The sequence below is a fragment of the Salvelinus alpinus genome, chromosome 6, assembly GCF_045679555.1.
Source record: "Salvelinus alpinus chromosome 6, SLU_Salpinus.1, whole genome shotgun sequence".
In the NCBI taxonomy this organism is placed as follows: Eukaryota; Metazoa; Chordata; class Actinopteri; order Salmoniformes; family Salmonidae; genus Salvelinus; species Salvelinus alpinus.
Window position 1 is genome coordinate 94,637,757 of NC_092091.1, and position 18,916 is coordinate 94,656,672.

General features: G+C 27.1%; 1 protein-coding gene across 1 annotated transcript in view; it reads left to right on the forward strand.

The window, feature by feature from the left end:
• Positions 1-18,916, forward strand: part of fam114a1 (family with sequence similarity 114 member A1) — a 73,409-nt gene that overhangs the window by 39,929 nt on the left and 14,564 nt on the right. The window contains exons 10-11 of the mRNA XM_071408616.1: positions 17,674-17,813; positions 18,808-18,874. Of these exons, the coding sequence (XP_071264717.1) occupies positions 17,674-17,813; positions 18,808-18,874 (207 nt within the window). The remainder of the gene's footprint in view (positions 1-17,673; positions 17,814-18,807; positions 18,875-18,916) is intronic.

Genomic DNA, 18,916 nt, shown 5'->3' on the forward strand with positions numbered 1-18,916 from the left:
TGTGTGTATGTTTATATATTGTGTGTGTGTGTATGTTTATATATTGTGTGTATGTTTATATATTGTGTGTATGTTTATATATTGTGTGTGTGTGTATGTTTATATATTGTGTGTATGTTTATATATTGTGTGTGTGTTTATATATTGTGTGTGTGTGTATATATTGTGTGTATGTTTATATATTGTGTGTATGTTTATATATTGTGTGTATGTTTATATATTGTGTGTGTGTGTATGTTTATATATTGTGTGTATGTTTATATATTGTGTGTGTATGTTTATATATTGTGTGTGTGTGTATGTTTATATATTGTGTGTGTGTTTATATATTGTGTGTGTGTTTATATATTGTGTGTATGTTTATATATTGTGTGTATGTTTATATATTGTGTGTATGTTTATATATTGTGTGTGTGTGTATGTTTATATATTGTGTGTGTGTTTATATATTGTGTGTGTGTTTATATATTGTGTGTATGTTTATATATTGTGTGTATGTTTATATATTGTGTGTATGTTTATATATTGTGTGTATGTTTATATATTGTGTGTATGTTTATATATTGTGTGTGTATGTTTATATATTGTGTGTATGTTTATATATTGTGTGTGTGTTTATATATTGTGTGTATGTTTATATATTGTGTGTATGTTTATATATTGTGTGTGTGTTTATATATTGTGTGTATGTTTATATATTGTGTGTATGTTTATATATTGTGTGTATGTTTATATATTGTGTGTATGTTTATATATTGTGTGTATGTTTATATATTGTGTGTATGTTTATATATTGTGTGTATGTTTATATATTGTGTGTATGTTTATATATTGTGTGTATGTTTATATATTGTGTGTATGTTTATATATGTGTGTGTATGTTTATATATTGTGTGTATGTTTATATATTGTGTGTGTGTTTATATATTGTGTGTATGTTTATATATTGTGTGTATGTTTATATATTGTGTGTATGTTTATATATTGTGTGTATGTTTATATATTGTGTGTATGTTTATATATTGTGTGTATGTTTATATATTGTGTGTGTGTGTATGTTTATATATTGTGTGTATGTTTATATATTGTGTGTATGTTTATATATTGTGTGTATGTTTATATATTGTGTGTGTGTGTATGTTTATATATTGTGTGTATGTTTATATATTGTGTGTGTGTGTATGTTTATATATTGTGTGTATGTTTATATATTGTGTGTGTGTGTATGTTTATATATTGTGTGTGTGTGTATGTTTATATATTGTGTGTATGTTTATATATTGTGTGTGTGTTTATATATGTGTGTGTGTGTGTATGTTTATATATTGTGTGTATGTTTATATATTGTGTGTATGTTTATATATTGTGTGTATGTTTATATATTGTGTGTATGTTTATATATTGTGTGTATGTTTATATATTGTGTGTGTGTGTATGTTTATATATTGTGTGTGTGTGTATATATTGTGTGTGTGTGTATGTTTATATATTGTGTGTATGTTTATATATTGTGTGTATGTTTATATATTGTGTGTATGTTTATATATTGTGTGTGTGTGTATGTTTATATATTGTGTGTATGTTTATATATTGTGTGTATGTTTATATATTGTGTGTATGTTTATATATTGTGTGTATGTTTATATATTGTGTGTATGTTTATATATTGTGTGTGTGTTTATATATTGTGTGTATGTTTATATATTGTGTGTGTGTGTATGTTTATATATTGTGTGTGTGTTTATATATTGTGTGTGTGTGTATGTTTATATATTGTGTGTATGTTTATATATTGTGTGTATGTTTATATATTGTGTGTATGTTTATATATTGTGTGTATGTTTATATATTGTGTGTATGTTTATATATTGTGTGTGTGTTTATATATTGTGTGTATGTTTATATATTGTGTGTATGTTTATATATTGTGTGTATGTTTATATATTGTGTGTATGTTTATATATTGTGTGTGTGTTTATATATTGTGTGTGTGTGTGTTTATATATTGTGTGTATGTTTATATATTGTGTGTGTGTGTATGTTTATATATTGTGTGTGTGTTTATATATTGTGTGTATGTTTATATATTGTGTGTATGTTTATATATTGTGTGTATGTTTATATATTGTGTGTGTGTGTTTATATATTGTGTGTATGTTTATATATTGTGTGTGTGTTTATATATTGTGTGTGTGTTTATATATTGTGTGTATGTTTATATATTGTGTGTGTGTTTATATATTGTGTGTGTGTTTATATATTGTGTGTATGTTTATATATTGTGTGTATGTTTATATATTGTGTGTATGTTTATATATTGTGTGTGTGTGTATGTTTATATATTGTGTGTGTGTTTATATATTGTGTGTGTGTGTATGTTTATATATTGTGTGTATGTTTATATATTGTGTGTGTGTTTATATATTGTGTGTATGTTTATATATTGTGTGTATGTTTATATATTGTGTGTATGTTTATATATTGTGTGTGTGTGTATGTTTATATATTGTGTGTGTGTTTATATATTGTGTGTGTGTGTATGTTTATATATTGTGTGTATGTTTATATATTGTGTGTATGTTTATATATTGTGTGTATGTTTATATATTGTGTGTATGTTTATATATTGTGTGTGTGTTTATATATTGTGTGTATGTTTATATATTGTGTGTATGTTTATATATTGTGTGTGTGTGTATGTTTATATATTGTGTGTGTGTTTATATATTGTGTGTGTGTGTATGTTTATATATTGTGTGTATGTTTATATATTGTGTGTGTGTGTATGTTTATATATTGTGTGTGTGTGTATATATTTGTGTGTGTGTGTATGTTTATATATTGTGTGTATGTTTATATATTGTGTGTGTGTGTATGTTTATATATTGTGTGTATGTTTATATATTGTGTGTATGTTTATATATTGTGTGTGTGTGTATGTTTATATATTGTGTGTATGTTTATATATTGTGTGTGTATGTTTATATATTGTGTGTGTGTGTATATATTGTGTGTGTGTGTATGTTTATATATTGTGTGTATGTTTATATATTGTGTGTGTGTGTATGTTTATATATTGTGTGTATGTTTATATATTGTGTGTGTGTGTATGTTTATATATTGTGTGTATGTTTATATATTGTGTGTATGTTTATATATTGTGTGTATGTTTATATATTGTGTGTGTGTTTATATATTGTGTGTGTGTGTATATATTGTGTGTGTGTGTATGTTTATATATTGTGTGTATGTTTATATATTGTGTGTATGTTTATATATTGTGTGTATGTTTATATATTGTGTGTGTGTTTATATATTGTGTGTGTGTTTATATATTGTGTGTATGTTTATATATTGTGTGTATGTTTATATATTGTGTGTGTGTTTATATATTGTGTGTGTGTGTATATATTGTGTGTGTGTGTATGTTTATATATTGTGTGTATGTTTATATATTGTGTGTGTGTTTATATATTGTGTGTATGTTTATATATTGTGTGTATGTTTATATATTGTGTGTGTGTTTATATATTGTGTGTGTGTGTATGTTTATATATTGTGTGTATGTTTATATATTGTGTGTATGTTTATATATTGTGTGTATGTTTATATATTGTGTGTATGTTTATATATTGTGTGTATGTTTATATATTGTGTGTGTGTTTATATATTGTGTGTATGTTTATATATTGTGTGTGTGTGTATGTTTATATATTGTGTGTGTGTTTATATATTGTGTGTGTGTGTATGTTTATATATTGTGTGTGTGTTTATATATTGTGTGTGTGTGTATGTTTATATATTGTGTGTATGTTTATATATTGTGTGTATGTTTATATATTGTGTGTGTGTGTATGTTTATATATTGTGTGTGTGTTTATATATTGTGTGTGTGTGTATGTTTATATATTGTGTGTGTGTTTATATATTGTGTGTGTGTGTATGTTTATATATTGTGTGTATGTTTATATATTGTGTGTATGTTTATATATTGTGTGTGTGTGTATGTTTATATATTGTGTGTATGTTTATATATTGTGTGTATGTTTATATATTGTGTGTGTGTGTATGTTTATATATTGTGTGTATGTTTATATATTGTGTGTGTGTTTATATATTGTGTGTGTGTGTATATATTGTGTGTATGTTTATATATTGTGTGTATGTTTATATATTGTGTGTATGTTTATATATTGTGTGTGTGTGTATGTTTATATATTGTGTGTATGTTTATATATTGTGTGTGTATGTTTATATATTGTGTGTGTGTGTATGTTTATATATTGTGTGTATGTTTATATATTGTGTGTATGTTTATATATTGTGTGTATGTTTATATATTGTGTGTATGTTTATATATTGTGTGTATGTTTATATATTGTGTGTGTGTGTATGTTTATATATTGTGTGTGTGTTTATATATTGTGTGTGTGTTTATATATTGTGTGTATGTTTATATATTGTGTGTATGTTTATATATTGTGTGTATGTTTATATATTGTGTGTATGTTTATATATTGTGTGTATGTTTATATATTGTGTGTGTATGTTTATATATTGTGTGTATGTTTATATATTGTGTGTATGTTTATATATTGTGTGTATGTTTATATATTGTGTGTATGTTTATATATTGTGTGTATGTTTATATATTGTGTGTATGTTTATATATTGTGTGTATGTTTATATATTGTGTGTATGTTTATATATTGTGTGTATGTTTATATATTGTGTGTATGTTTATATATTGTGTGTATGTTTATATATTGTGTGTATGTTTATATATTGTGTGTATGTTTATATATTGTGTGTATGTTTATATATTGTGTGTATGTTTATATATTGTGTGTATGTTTATATATTGTGTGTGTGTTTATATATTGTGTGTATGTTTATATATTGTGTGTATGTTTATATATTGTGTGTATGTTTATATATTGTGTGTATGTTTATATATTGTGTGTATGTTTATATATTGTGTGTATGTTTATATATTGTGTGTGTGTGTATGTTTATATATTGTGTGTATGTTTATATATTGTGTGTATGTTTATATATTGTGTGTATGTTTATATATTGTGTGTGTGTGTATGTTTATATATTGTGTGTATGTTTATATATTGTGTGTGTGTGTATGTTTATATATTGTGTGTATGTTTATATATTGTGTGTGTGTGTATGTTTATATATTGTGTGTGTGTGTATGTTTATATATTGTGTGTATGTTTATATATTGTGTGTGTGTTTATATATTGTGTGTGTGTGTATGTTTATATATTGTGTGTATGTTTATATATTGTGTGTATGTTTATATATTGTGTGTATGTTTATATATTGTGTGTATGTTTATATATTGTGTGTATGTTTATATATTGTGTGTGTGTGTATGTTTATATATTGTGTGTGTGTGTATATATTGTGTGTGTGTGTATGTTTATATATTGTGTGTATGTTTATATATTGTGTGTATGTTTATATATTGTGTGTATGTTTATATATTGTGTGTGTGTGTATGTTTATATATTGTGTGTATGTTTATATATTGTGTGTATGTTTATATATTGTGTGTATGTTTATATATTGTGTGTATGTTTATATATTGTGTGTATGTTTATATATTGTGTGTGTATGTTTATATATTGTGTGTGTGTGTATGTTTATATATTGTGTGTATGTTTATATATTGTGTGTATGTTTATATATTGTGTGTGTGTTTATATATTGTGTGTGTGTGTATGTTTATATATTGTGTGTATGTTTATATATTGTGTGTATGTTTATATATTGTGTGTATGTTTATATATTGTGTGTATGTTTATATATTGTGTGTATGTTTATATATTGTGTGTATGTTTATATATTGTGTGTGTATGTTTATATATTGTGTGTGTGTTTATATATTGTGTGTATGTTTATATATTGTGTGTGTGTGTATGTTTATATATTGTGTGTGTGTTTATATATTGTGTGTGTGTGTATGTTTATATATTGTGTGTATGTTTATATATTGTGTGTATGTTTATATATTGTGTGTGTATGTTTATATATTGTGTGTGTGTTTATATATTGTGTGTATGTTTATATATTGTGTGTGTGTGTATGTTTATATATTGTGTGTGTGTTTATATATTGTGTGTGTGTGTATGTTTATATATTGTGTGTATGTTTATATATTGTGTGTATGTTTATATATTGTGTGTATGTTTATATATTGTGTGTATGTTTATATATTGTGTGTATGTTTATATATTGTGTGTGTGTTTATATATTGTGTGTATGTTTATATATTGTGTGTATGTTTATATATTGTGTGTATGTTTATATATTGTGTGTATGTTTATATATTGTGTGTGTGTTTATATATTGTGTGTGTGTGTGTTTATATATTGTGTGTATGTTTATATATTGTGTGTGTGTGTATGTTTATATATTGTGTGTGTGTTTATATATTGTGTGTATGTTTATATATTGTGTGTATGTTTATATATTGTGTGTATGTTTATATATTGTGTGTGTGTGTTTATATATTGTGTGTATGTTTATATATTGTGTGTGTGTTTATATATTGTGTGTGTGTTTATATATTGTGTGTATGTTTATATATTGTGTGTGTGTTTATATATTGTGTGTATGTTTATATATTGTGTGTATGTTTATATATTGTGTGTATGTTTATATATTGTGTGTGTGTTTATATATTGTGTGTATGTTTATATATTGTGTGTATGTTTATATATTGTGTGTGTGTTTATATATTGTGTGTGTGTGTATGTTTATATATTGTGTGTATGTTTATATATTGTGTGTGTGTGTATATATTGTGTGTGTGTGTATGTTTATATATTGTGTGTATGTTTATATATTGTGTGTGTGTTTATATATTGTGTGTATGTTTATATATTGTGTGTATGTTTATATATTGTGTGTGTGTGTGTATGTTTATATATTGTGTGTGTGTTTATATATTGTGTGTGTGTGTATGTTTATATATTGTGTGTATGTTTATATATTGTGTGTGTGTGTATGTTTATATATTGTGTGTGTGTGTATGTTTATATATTGTGTGTGTGTTTATATATTGTGTGTGTGTGTATGTTTATATATTGTGTGTATGTTTATATATTGTGTGTGTATGTTTATATATTGTGTGTATGTTTATATATTGTGTGTATGTTTATATATTGTGTGTGTATGTTTATATATTGTGTGTATGTTTATATATTGTGTGTATGTTTATATATTGTGTGTATGTTTATATATTGTGTGTATGTTTATATATTGTGTGTATGTTTATATATTGTGTGTATGTTTATATATTGTGTGTATGTTTATATATTGTGTGTGTGTTTATATATTGTGTGTATGTTTATATATTGTGTGTATGTTTATATATTGTGTGTATGTTTATATATTGTGTGTATGTTTATATATTGTGTGTATGTTTATATATTGTGTGTATGTTTATATATTGTGTGTATGTTTATATATTGTGTGTATGTTTATATATTGTGTGTATGTTTATATATTGTGTGTATGTTTATATATTGTGTGTGTGTTTGTATATTGTGTGTGTGTATGTTTATATATTGTGTGTATGTTTATATATTGTGTGTGTGTTTATATATTGTGTGTATGTTTATATATTGTGTGTATGTTTATATATTGTGTGTGTGTGTATGTTTATATATTGTGTGTGTGTTTATATATTGTGTGTGTGTGTATGTTTATATATTGTGTGTATGTTTATATATTGTGTGTGTGTGTATATATTGTGTGTGTGTGTATGTTTATATATTGTGTGTATGTTTATATATTGTGTGTGTGTTTATATATTGTGTGTATGTTTATATATTGTGTGTATGTTTATATATTGTGTGTGTGTGTATGTTTATATATTGTGTGTGTGTTTATATATTGTGTGTGTGTGTATGTTTATATATTGTGTGTATGTTTATATATTGTGTGTATGTTTATATATTGTGTGTATGTTTATATATTGTGTGTATGTTTATATATTGTGTGTGTGTGTATGTTTATATATTGTGTGTGTGTTTATATATTGTGTGTGTGTGTATGTTTATATATTGTGTGTATGTTTATATATTGTGTGTGTGTGTATGTTTATATATTGTGTGTGTGTGTATATATTGTGTGTGTGTGTATGTTTATATATTGTGTGTATGTTTATATATTGTGTGTGTGTGTATGTTTATATATTGTGTGTATGTTTATATATTGTGTGTATGTTTATATATTGTGTGTATGTTTATATATTGTGTGTATGTTTATATATTGTGTGTATGTTTATATATTGTGTGTGTGTTTATATATTGTGTGTGTATGTTTATATATTGTGTGTGTGTGTATATATTGTGTGTGTGTGTATGTTTATATATTGTGTGTATGTTTATATATTGTGTGTGTGTGTATGTTTATATATTGTGTGTATGTTTATATATTGTGTGTGTGTGTATGTTTATATATTGTGTGTGTGTTTATATATTGTGTGTATGTTTATATATTGTGTGTATGTTTATATATTGTGTGTGTGTTTATATATTGTGTGTGTGTGTATATATTGTGTGTGTGTGTATGTTTATATATTGTGTGTATGTTTATATATTGTGTGTGTATGTTTATATATTGTGTGTGTGTTTATATATTGTGTGTGTGTGTGTTTATATATTGTGTGTGTGTTTATATATTGTGTGTGTGTGTATGTTTATATATTGTGTGTATGTTTATATATTGTGTGTATGTTTATATATTGTGTGTATGTTTATATATTGTGTGTGTGTGTATGTTTATATATTGTGTGTGTGTTTATATATTGTGTGTGTGTGTATGTTTATATATTGTGTGTATGTTTATATATTGTGTGTATGTTTATATATTGTGTGTATGTTTATATATTGTGTGTGTGTGTATGTTTATATATTGTGTGTGTGTGTATGTTTATATATTGTGTGTATGTTTATATATTGTGTGTATGTTTATATATTGTGTGTATGTTTATATATTGTGTGTATGTTTATATATTGTGTGTGTGTTTATATATTGTGTGTATGTTTATATATTGTGTGTGTGTTTATATATTGTGTGTATGTTTATATATTGTGTGTGTGTGTATGTTTATATATTGTGTGTGTGTTTATATATTGTGTGTGTGTGTATGTTTATATATTGTGTGTGTGTTTATATATTGTGTGTGTGTGTATGTTTATATATTGTGTGTATGTTTATATATTGTGTGTATGTTTATATATTGTGTGTATGTTTATATATTGTGTGTATGTTTATATATTGTGTGTATGTTTATATATTGTGTGTGTGTTTATATATTGTGTGTGTGTGTATGTTTATATATTGTGTGTATGTTTATATATTGTGTGTGTGTTTATATATTGTGTGTGTGTTTATATATTGTGTGTATGTTTATATATTGTGTGTGTGTGTATGTTTATATATTGTGTGTGTGTTTATATATTGTGTGTGTGTGTATGTTTATATATTGTGTGTATGTTTATATATTGTGTGTGTGTGTATGTTTATATATTGTGTGTGTGTTTATATATTGTGTGTGTGTGTATGTTTATATATTGTGTGTGTGTTTATATATTGTGTGTGTGTTTATATATTGTGTGTATGTTTATATATTGTGTGTATGTTTATATATTGTGTGTGTGTGTATGTTTATATATTGTGTGTGTGTGTATGTTTATATATTGTGTGTATGTTTATATATTGTGTGTGTGTGTATGTTTATATATTGTGTGTATGTTTATATATTGTGTGTGTGTGTATGTTTATATATTGTGTGTATGTTTATATATTGTGTGTATGTTTATATATTGTGTGTGTGTGTATGTTTATATATTGTGTGTGTGTTGTGTATGTGTGTATGTTTATATATTGTGTGTATGTTTATATATTGTGTGTGTGTTTATATATTGTGTGTATGTTTATATATTGTGTGTGTGTTTATATATTGTGTGTGTGTGTATGTTTATATATTGTGTGTATGTTTATATATTGTGTGTGTGTTTATATATTGTGTGTGTGTGTATGTTTATATATTGTGTGTATGTTTATATATTGTGTGTGTGTTTATATATTGTGTGTGTGTTTATATATTGTGTGTATGTTTATATATTGTGTGTATGTTTATATATTGTGTGTGTGTGTATGTTTATATATTGTGTGTATGTTTATATATTGTGTGTGTGTGTATGTTTATATATTGTGTGTATGTTTATATATTGTGTGTATGTTTATATATTGTGTGTATGTTTATATATTGTGTGTGTGTGTATGTTTATATATTGTGTGTGTGTTTATATATTGTGTGTGTGTGTATGTTTATATATTGTGTGTATGTTTATATATTGTGTGTGTGTATGTTTATATATTGTGTGTATGTTTATATATTGTGTGTGTGTGTATGTTTATATATTGTGTGTATGTTTATATATTGTGTGTGTGTGTATGTTTATATATTGTGTGTGTGTGTATGTTTATATATTGTGTGTATGTTTATATATTGTGTGTATGTTTATATATTGTGTGTATGTTTATATATTGTGTGTGTGTGTTTATATATTGTGTGTGTGTGTATGTTTATATATTGTGTGTATGTTTATATATTGTGTGTGTGTGTATGTTTATATATTGTGTGTATGTTTATATATTGTGTGTGTGTGTATGTTTATATATTGTGTGTGTGTGTATGTTTATATATTGTGTGTATGTTTATATATTGTGTGTGTGTGTATGTTTATATATTGTGTGTATGTTTATATATTGTGTGTGTGTGTATGTTTATATATTGTGTGTGTGTGTATGTTTATATATTGTGTGTGTGTGTATGTTTATATATTGTGTGTATGTTTATATATTGTGTGTATGTTTATATATTGTGTGTGTGTGTATGTTTATATATTGTGTGTATGTTTATATATTGTGTGTGTGTGTATGTTTATATATTGTGTGTATGTTTATATATTGTGTGTATGTTTATATATTGTGTGTATGTTTATATATTGTGTGTATGTTTATATATTGTGTGTGTGTTTATATATTGTGTGTATGTTTATATATTGTGTGTGTGTGTATGTTTATATATTGTGTGTATGTTTATATATTGTGTGTGTGTGTATGTTTATATATTGTGTGTATGTTTATATATTGTGTGTATGTTTATATATTGTGTGTATGTTTATATATTGTGTGTATGTTTATATATTGTGTGTATGTTTATATATTGTGTGTATGTTTATATATTGTGTGTATGTTTATATATTGTGTGTGTGTGTATGTTTATATATTGTGTGTGTGTGTATGTTTATATATTGTGTGTATGTTTATATATTGTGTGTATGTTTATATATTGTGTGTATGTTTATATATTGTGTGTGTGTGTATGTTTATATATTGTGTGTGTGTGTATGTTTATATATTGTGTGTATGTTTATATATTGTGTGTGTGTTTATATATTGTGTGTATGTTTATATATTGTGTGTGTGTGTATGTTTATATATTGTGTGTATGTTTATATATTGTGTGTGTGTGTATGTTTATATATTGTGTGTATGTTTATATATTGTGTGTATGTTTATATATTGTGTGTATGTTTATATATTGTGTGTATGTTTATATATTGTGTGTGTGTGTATGTTTATATATTGTGTGTATGTTTATATATTGTGTGTGTGTGTATGTTTATATATTGTGTGTGTGTTTATATATTGTGTGTATGTTTATATATTGTGTGTGTGTATGTTTATATATTGTGTGTATGTTTATATATTGTGTGTATGTTTATATATTGTGTGTATGTTTATATATTGTGTGTGTGTGTATGTTTATATATTGTGTGTATGTTTATATATTGTGTGTGTGTTTATATATTGTGTGTATGTTTATATATTGTGTGTGTGTGTATGTTTATATATTGTGTGTGTGTTTATGTTTATATATTGTGTGTATGTTTATATATTGTGTGTATGTTTATATATTGTGTGTGTGTTTATATATTGTGTGTATGTTTATATATTGTGTGTGTGTGTATGTTTATATATTGTGTGTGTGTTTATGTTTATATATTGTGTGTATGTTTATATATTGTGTGTATGTTTATATATTGTGTGTGTGTGTATGTTTATATATTGTGTGTGTGTTTATATATTGTGTGTGTGTGTATGTTTATATATTGTGTGTATGTTTATATATTGTGTGTATGTTTATATATTGTGTGTGTGTGTATGTTTATATATTGTGTGTGTGTTTATATATTGTGTGTGTGTGTATGTTTATATATTGTGTGTGTGTGTATGTTTATATATTGTGTGTATGTTTATATATTGTGTGTATGTTTATATATTGTGTGTGTGTTTATATATTGTGTGTGTGTGTATGTTTATATATTGTGTGTATGTTTATATATTGTGTGTATGTTTATATATTGTGTGTATGTTTATATATTGTGTGTATGTTTATATATTTGTGTGTTATATATTGTGTGTGTGTGTATGTTTATATATTGTGTGTATGTTTATATATTGTGTGTGTGTTTATATATTGTGTGTATGTTTATATATTGTGTGTATGTTTATATATTGTGTGTATGTTTATATATTGTGTGTGTGTGTGTGTGTTTATATATTGTGTGTGTGTTTATATATTGTGTGTATGTTTATATATTGTGTGTGTGTTTATATATTGTGTGTGTGTTTATATATTGTGTGTATGTTTATATATTGTGTGTATGTTTATATATTGTGTGTATGTTTATATATTGTGTGTGTGTGTGTGTGTTTATATATTGTGTGTATGTTTATATATTGTGTGTGTGTTTATATATTGTGTGTGTGTTTATATATTGTGTGTATGTTTATATATTGTGTGTATGTTTATATATTGTGTGTATGTTTATATATTGTGTGTATGTTTATATATTGTGTGTATGTTTATATATTGTGTGTGTGTTTATATATTGTGTGTATGTTTATATATTGTGTGTATGTTTATATATTGTGTGTATGTTTATATATTGTGTGTGTGTTTATATATTGTGTGTATGTTTATATATTGTGTGTATGTTTATATATTGTGTGTATGTTTATATATTGTGTGTGTGTGTGTGTGTTTATATATTGTGTGTATGTTTATATATTGTGTGTGTGTTTATATATTGTGTGTGTGTTTATATATTGTGTGTATGTTTATATATTGTGTGTATGTTTATATATTGTGTGTGTGTTTATATATTGTGTGTGTGTTTATATATTGTGTGTATGTTTATATATTGTGTGTGTGTTTATATATTGTGTGTGTGTGTATGTTTATATATTGTGTGTATGTTTATATATTGTGTGTGTGTTTATATATTGTGTGTATGTTTATATATTGTGTGTGTGTTTATATATTGTGTGTATGTTTATATATTGTGTGTATGTTTATATATTGTGTGTATGTTTATATATTGTGTGTGTGTTTATATATTGTGTGTATGTTTATATATTGTGTGTGTGTTTATATATTGTGTGTATGTTTATATATTGTGTGTATGTTTATATATTGTGTGTGTGTTTATATATTGTGTGTATGTTTATATATTGTGTGTATGTTTATATATTGTGTGTATGTTTATATATTGTGTGTGTGTGTGTGTGTTTATATATTGTGTGTATGTTTATATATTGTGTGTGTGTTTATATATTGTGTGTGTGTTTATATATTGTGTGTATGTTTATATATTGTGTGTATGTTTATATATTGTGTGTGTGTGTGTGTGTTTATATATTGTGTGTGTGTTTATATATTGTGTGTGTGTGTATGTTTATATATTGTGTGTATGTTTATATATTGTGTGTGTGTTTATATATTGTGTGTGTATGTTTATATATTGTGTGTATGTTTATATATTGTGTGTGTGTTTATATATTGTGTGTATGTTTATATATTGTGTGTATGTTTATATATTGTGTGTGTATGTTTATATATTGTGTGTATGTTTATATATTGTGTGTGTGTTTATATATTGTGTGTATGTTTATATATTGTGTGTATGTTTATATATTGTGTGTATGTTTATATATTGTGTGTATGTTTATATATTGTGTGTATGTTTATATATTGTGTGTATGTTTATATATTGTGTGTATGTTTATATATTGTGTGTATGTTTATATATTGTGTGTGTGTTTATATATTGTGTGTGTGTTTATATATTGTGTGTATGTTTATATATTGTGTGTATGTTTATATATTGTGTGTGTGTTTATATATTGTGTGTATGTTTATATATTGTGTGTATGTTTATATATTGTGTGTGTGTGTGTGTGTTTATATATTGTGTGTGTGTTTATATATTGTGTGTATGTTTATATATTGTGTGTGTGTTTATATATTGTGTGTATGTTTATATATTGTGTGTATGTTTATATATTGTGTGTATGTTTATATATTGTGTGTGTGTTTATATATTGTGTGTATGTTTATATATTGTGTGTATGTTTATATATTGTGTGTATGTTTATATATTGTGTGTATGTTTATATATTGTGTGTATGTTTATATATTGTGTGTGTGTTTATATATTGTGTGTGTGTGTGTATGTTTATATATTGTGTGTGTGTGTGTGTGTTTATATATTGTGTGTATGTTTATATATTGTGTGTGTGTGTTTATATATTGTGTGTGTGTGTTTATATATTGTGTGTATGTTTATATATTGTGTGTGTGTTTATATATTGTGTGTGTGTGTGTATGTTTATATATTGTGTGTGTGTGTGTGTGTTTATATATTGTGTGTATGTTTATATATTGTGTGTGTGTGTTTATATATTGTGTGTGTGTGTTTATATATTGTGTGTATGTTTATATATTGTGTGTGTATGTTTATATATTGTGTGTGTGTGTTTATATATTGTGTGTGTGTGTTTATATATTGTGTGTATGTTTATATATTGTGTGTGTGTTTATATATTGTGTGTGTGTGTGTATGTTTATATATTGTGTGTGTGTGTGTGTGTTTATATATTGTGTGTATGTTTATATATTGTGTGTGTGTGTTTATATATTGTGTGTATGTTTATATATTGTGTGTGTATGTATTATATATTGTGTGTATGTTTATATATTGTGTGTGTGTTTATATATTGTGTGTATGTTTATATATTGTGTGTGTATGTGTATGTATTGTGTGTGTGTGTGTATATATTGTGTGTATGTTGTATATATTGTGTGTGTGTGTTTATATATTGTGTGTGTGTTTATATATTGTGTGTATGTTTATATATTGTGTGTATGTTTATATATTGTGTGTGTGTGTATGTATTGTGTGTGTGTGTTATATATTGTGTGTGTGTTTATATATGTGTGTGTATGTTTATATATTGTGTGTATGTTTATATATGTGTGTGTGTGTATATATATATATGTGTGTGTGTGTATGTTTATATATGTGTGTGTGTGTTTATATATTGTGTGTGTGTGTATGTTTATATATGTGTGTGTATGTTTATATATTGTGTGTGTGTTTATATATGTGTGTGTATGTTTATATATTGTGTGTGTGTTATATATATTGTGTGTGTGTGTATGTTTATATATTGTGTGTGTGTTTATATATTGTGTGTGTGTGTATGTTTATATATTGTGTGTATGTTTATATATGTGTGTGTGTGTATGTATATATTGTGTGTGTGTTTATATATTGTGTGTGTGTGTGTTTATATATTGTGTGTGTGTTTATATATTGTGTGTGTGTTTATATATTGTGTGTGTGTTTATATATTGTGTGTGTGTGTGTGTTATATATTGTGTGTGTGTTTATATATTGTGTGTGTGTTTATATATTGTGTGTATGTTTATATATGTGTGTGTGTGTGTTATATATTGTGTGTATGTTTATATACTGTGTGTATGTTTATATATTGTGTGTATGTTTATATATTGTGTGTGTGTGTATGTGTGTATATATATGTGTGTATGTTTATATATTGTGTGTGTGTTTATATATTGTGTGTGTGTTTATATATTGTGTGTGTGTGTATGTTTATATATTGTGTGTGTGTGTATGTTTGTGTGTTGTGTGTGTGTGTGTGTTTATATATTGTGTGTGTGTTTATATATTGTGTGTGTGTGTATGTTTATATATTGTGTGTGTGTTTATATATTGTGTGTGTGTTTATATATTGTGTGTATGTTTATATATTGTGTGTGTGTTTATATATTGTGTGTGTGTTTATATATTGTGTGTGTGTTTATATATTGTGTGTGTGTTTATGTATTGTGTGTGTGTTTATATATTGTGTGTGTGTTTATATATTGTGTGTGTGTTTATATATTGTGTGTGTGTTTATGTATTGTGTGTGTGTTTATATATTGTGTGTGTGTTTATATATTGTGTGTGTGTTTATATATTGTGTGTGTGTGTGTGTGTGTATATATTGTGTGTGTGTTTATATATTGTGTGTGTGTTTATATATTGTGTGTGTGTGTGTGTGTTTATATATTGTGTGTGTGTTTATATATTGTGTGTGTGTTTATATATTGTGTGTGTGTGTATGTTTATATATTGTGTGTGTGTTTATATATTGTGTGTGTGTTTATATATTGTGTGTGTGTGTGTGTGTTATATATTGTGTGTGTGTTTATATATTGTCTGTGTGTTTATATATTGTGTGTGTGTGTGTGTGTTTATATATTGTGTGTGTGTTTATATATTGTGTGTGTGTTTATATATTGTGTGTGTGTGTATGTTTATATATTGTGTGTGTGTTTATATATTGTGTGTGTGTTTATATATTGTGTGTGTGTGTATGTTTATATATTGTGTGTGTGTGTTATATATTGTGTGTGTGTTTATATATGTGTGTGTGTGTGTGTGTTTATATATTGTGTGTATGTTTATATATTGTGTGTGTGTTTATATATTGTGTGTGTGTGTATGTTTATATATTGTGTGTATGTTTATATATTGTGTGTATGTTTATATATTGTGTGTATGTTGTGTGTTTATATATTGTGTGTATGTTTATATATTGTGTGTGTGTTTATATATTGTGTGTGTGTTTATATATTGTGTGTATGTTTATATATTGTGTGTATGTTTATATATTGTGTGTGTGTTTATATATTGTGTGTGTGTTTATATATTGTGTGTATGTTTATATATTGTGTGTGTGTTTATATATTGTGTGTGTGTTTATATATTGTGTGTGTGTGTATGTTTATATATTGTGTGTGTGTTTATATATTGTGTGTGTGTTTATATATTGTGTGTGTGTGTATGTTTATATATTGTGTGTGTGTTTATATATTGTGTGTGTGTTTATATATTGTGTGTGTGTGTATGTTTATATATTGTGTGTGTGTTTATATATTGTGTGTGTGTTTATATATTGTGTGTGTGTGTATGTTTATATATTGTGTGTGTGTTTATATATTGTGTGTGTGTGTGTGTATGTTTATATATTGTGTGTGTGTGTGTGTGTGTGTGTGTGTGTATGTTTATATATTGTGTGTGTGTGTTTATATATTGTGTGTGTGTTTATATATTGTGTGTGTGTGTATGTTTATATATTGTGTGTGTGTGTGTGTGTGTGTGTATGTTTATATATTGTGTGTGTGTGTGTGTATGTTTATATATTGTGTATGTGTGTGTCCAGACAGTGTACCTGTGTTCAGTGGGCTCCCTGGCGGAGGTGACAGCCCGCAGTATCGAACAGCTCCACAAGGTGGCAGAGTTGATCCTCCACGGACAGGACCAGGAGAAACCTGCCAGAGACCAGGCTCACATACTCACCAGGTCTGTAGGGGGGTACAGGACCAGGAGAAACCAGGCTGTAGGGGGGACAGGACCAGGAGAAACCAGGCTGTAGAGGGGGACAGGACCAGGAGAAACCTGCCAGGGACCAGACTCACATACTCACCAGGTCTGTAGGGGGGGGGGGGACAGGACCAGGAGAAACCTGCCAGAGACCAGGCTCACATACTCACCAGGTCTGTAGGGGGGGGACAGGACCAGGAGAAACCTGAGAGACCAGGCTGTAGGGGGGACAGGACCAGGACCAGGAGAAACCTGTTAGAGACCAGGGGGGGGCAGGACCAGGAGGAACCTGCTAGAGACCAGGCTGTAGGGGGGGACAGGACCAGGAGAAACCTGCTAGAGACCAGGCTGTAGGGGGGGGACAGGACCAGGACCAGGAGAAACCTGCCAGAGACCAGGCTGTAGGGGGGGGACAGGACCAGGAGAACCTGCTAGAGACCAGGCTGTAGGGGGGGGGGACAGGACCAGGAGAACCTGCTAGAGACCAGGATGTACGGGGGGGGGGAGGGGACAGGACCAGGAGAACCTGCTAGAGACCAGGCTGTAGTGGGGGGGGACAGGACCAGGAGGAACCTGCTAGAGACCAGGCTGTAGGGGGGGTGGGGCGGGACCAGGAGGAACCTGCTAGAGACCAGGCTGTAGGGGGACCAGGAGGAGCCTGCTAGAGACCAGGCTGTAGGCGGGGCGGGGGGAGGACAGGAGAAGCCTGGTTAGAGACCAGGATGTAGGGGGGTGGGGGGGAGGACAGGAGAAGCCTGTTAGAGACCAGGATGTAGGGGGGTGGGGGGACAGGACCAGGAGAAACCTGCTAGTAGACCAGGCTGTAGGGGGGAGAAACCTCAGAGACTAGGCTGTAGGGGGGGGGGACAGGACCAGGATAAACCAGGATGTAGGGAGGGGTCTGTGTGTGGTAAATAGGACCTTCCAATCAGATGTATTCTCTTAGCATGGTTAATGTCTGTGGGTGTTGCAGGTTGACGTGTGCCATGTGTCGGGAGGTGGGCTGTCTTGCCAGGAAGTTCTCTGATACTCTGCTCACCGTTGGGCAAGAATCCCCAACTCCTCTGTGTGTGTCCTGCACG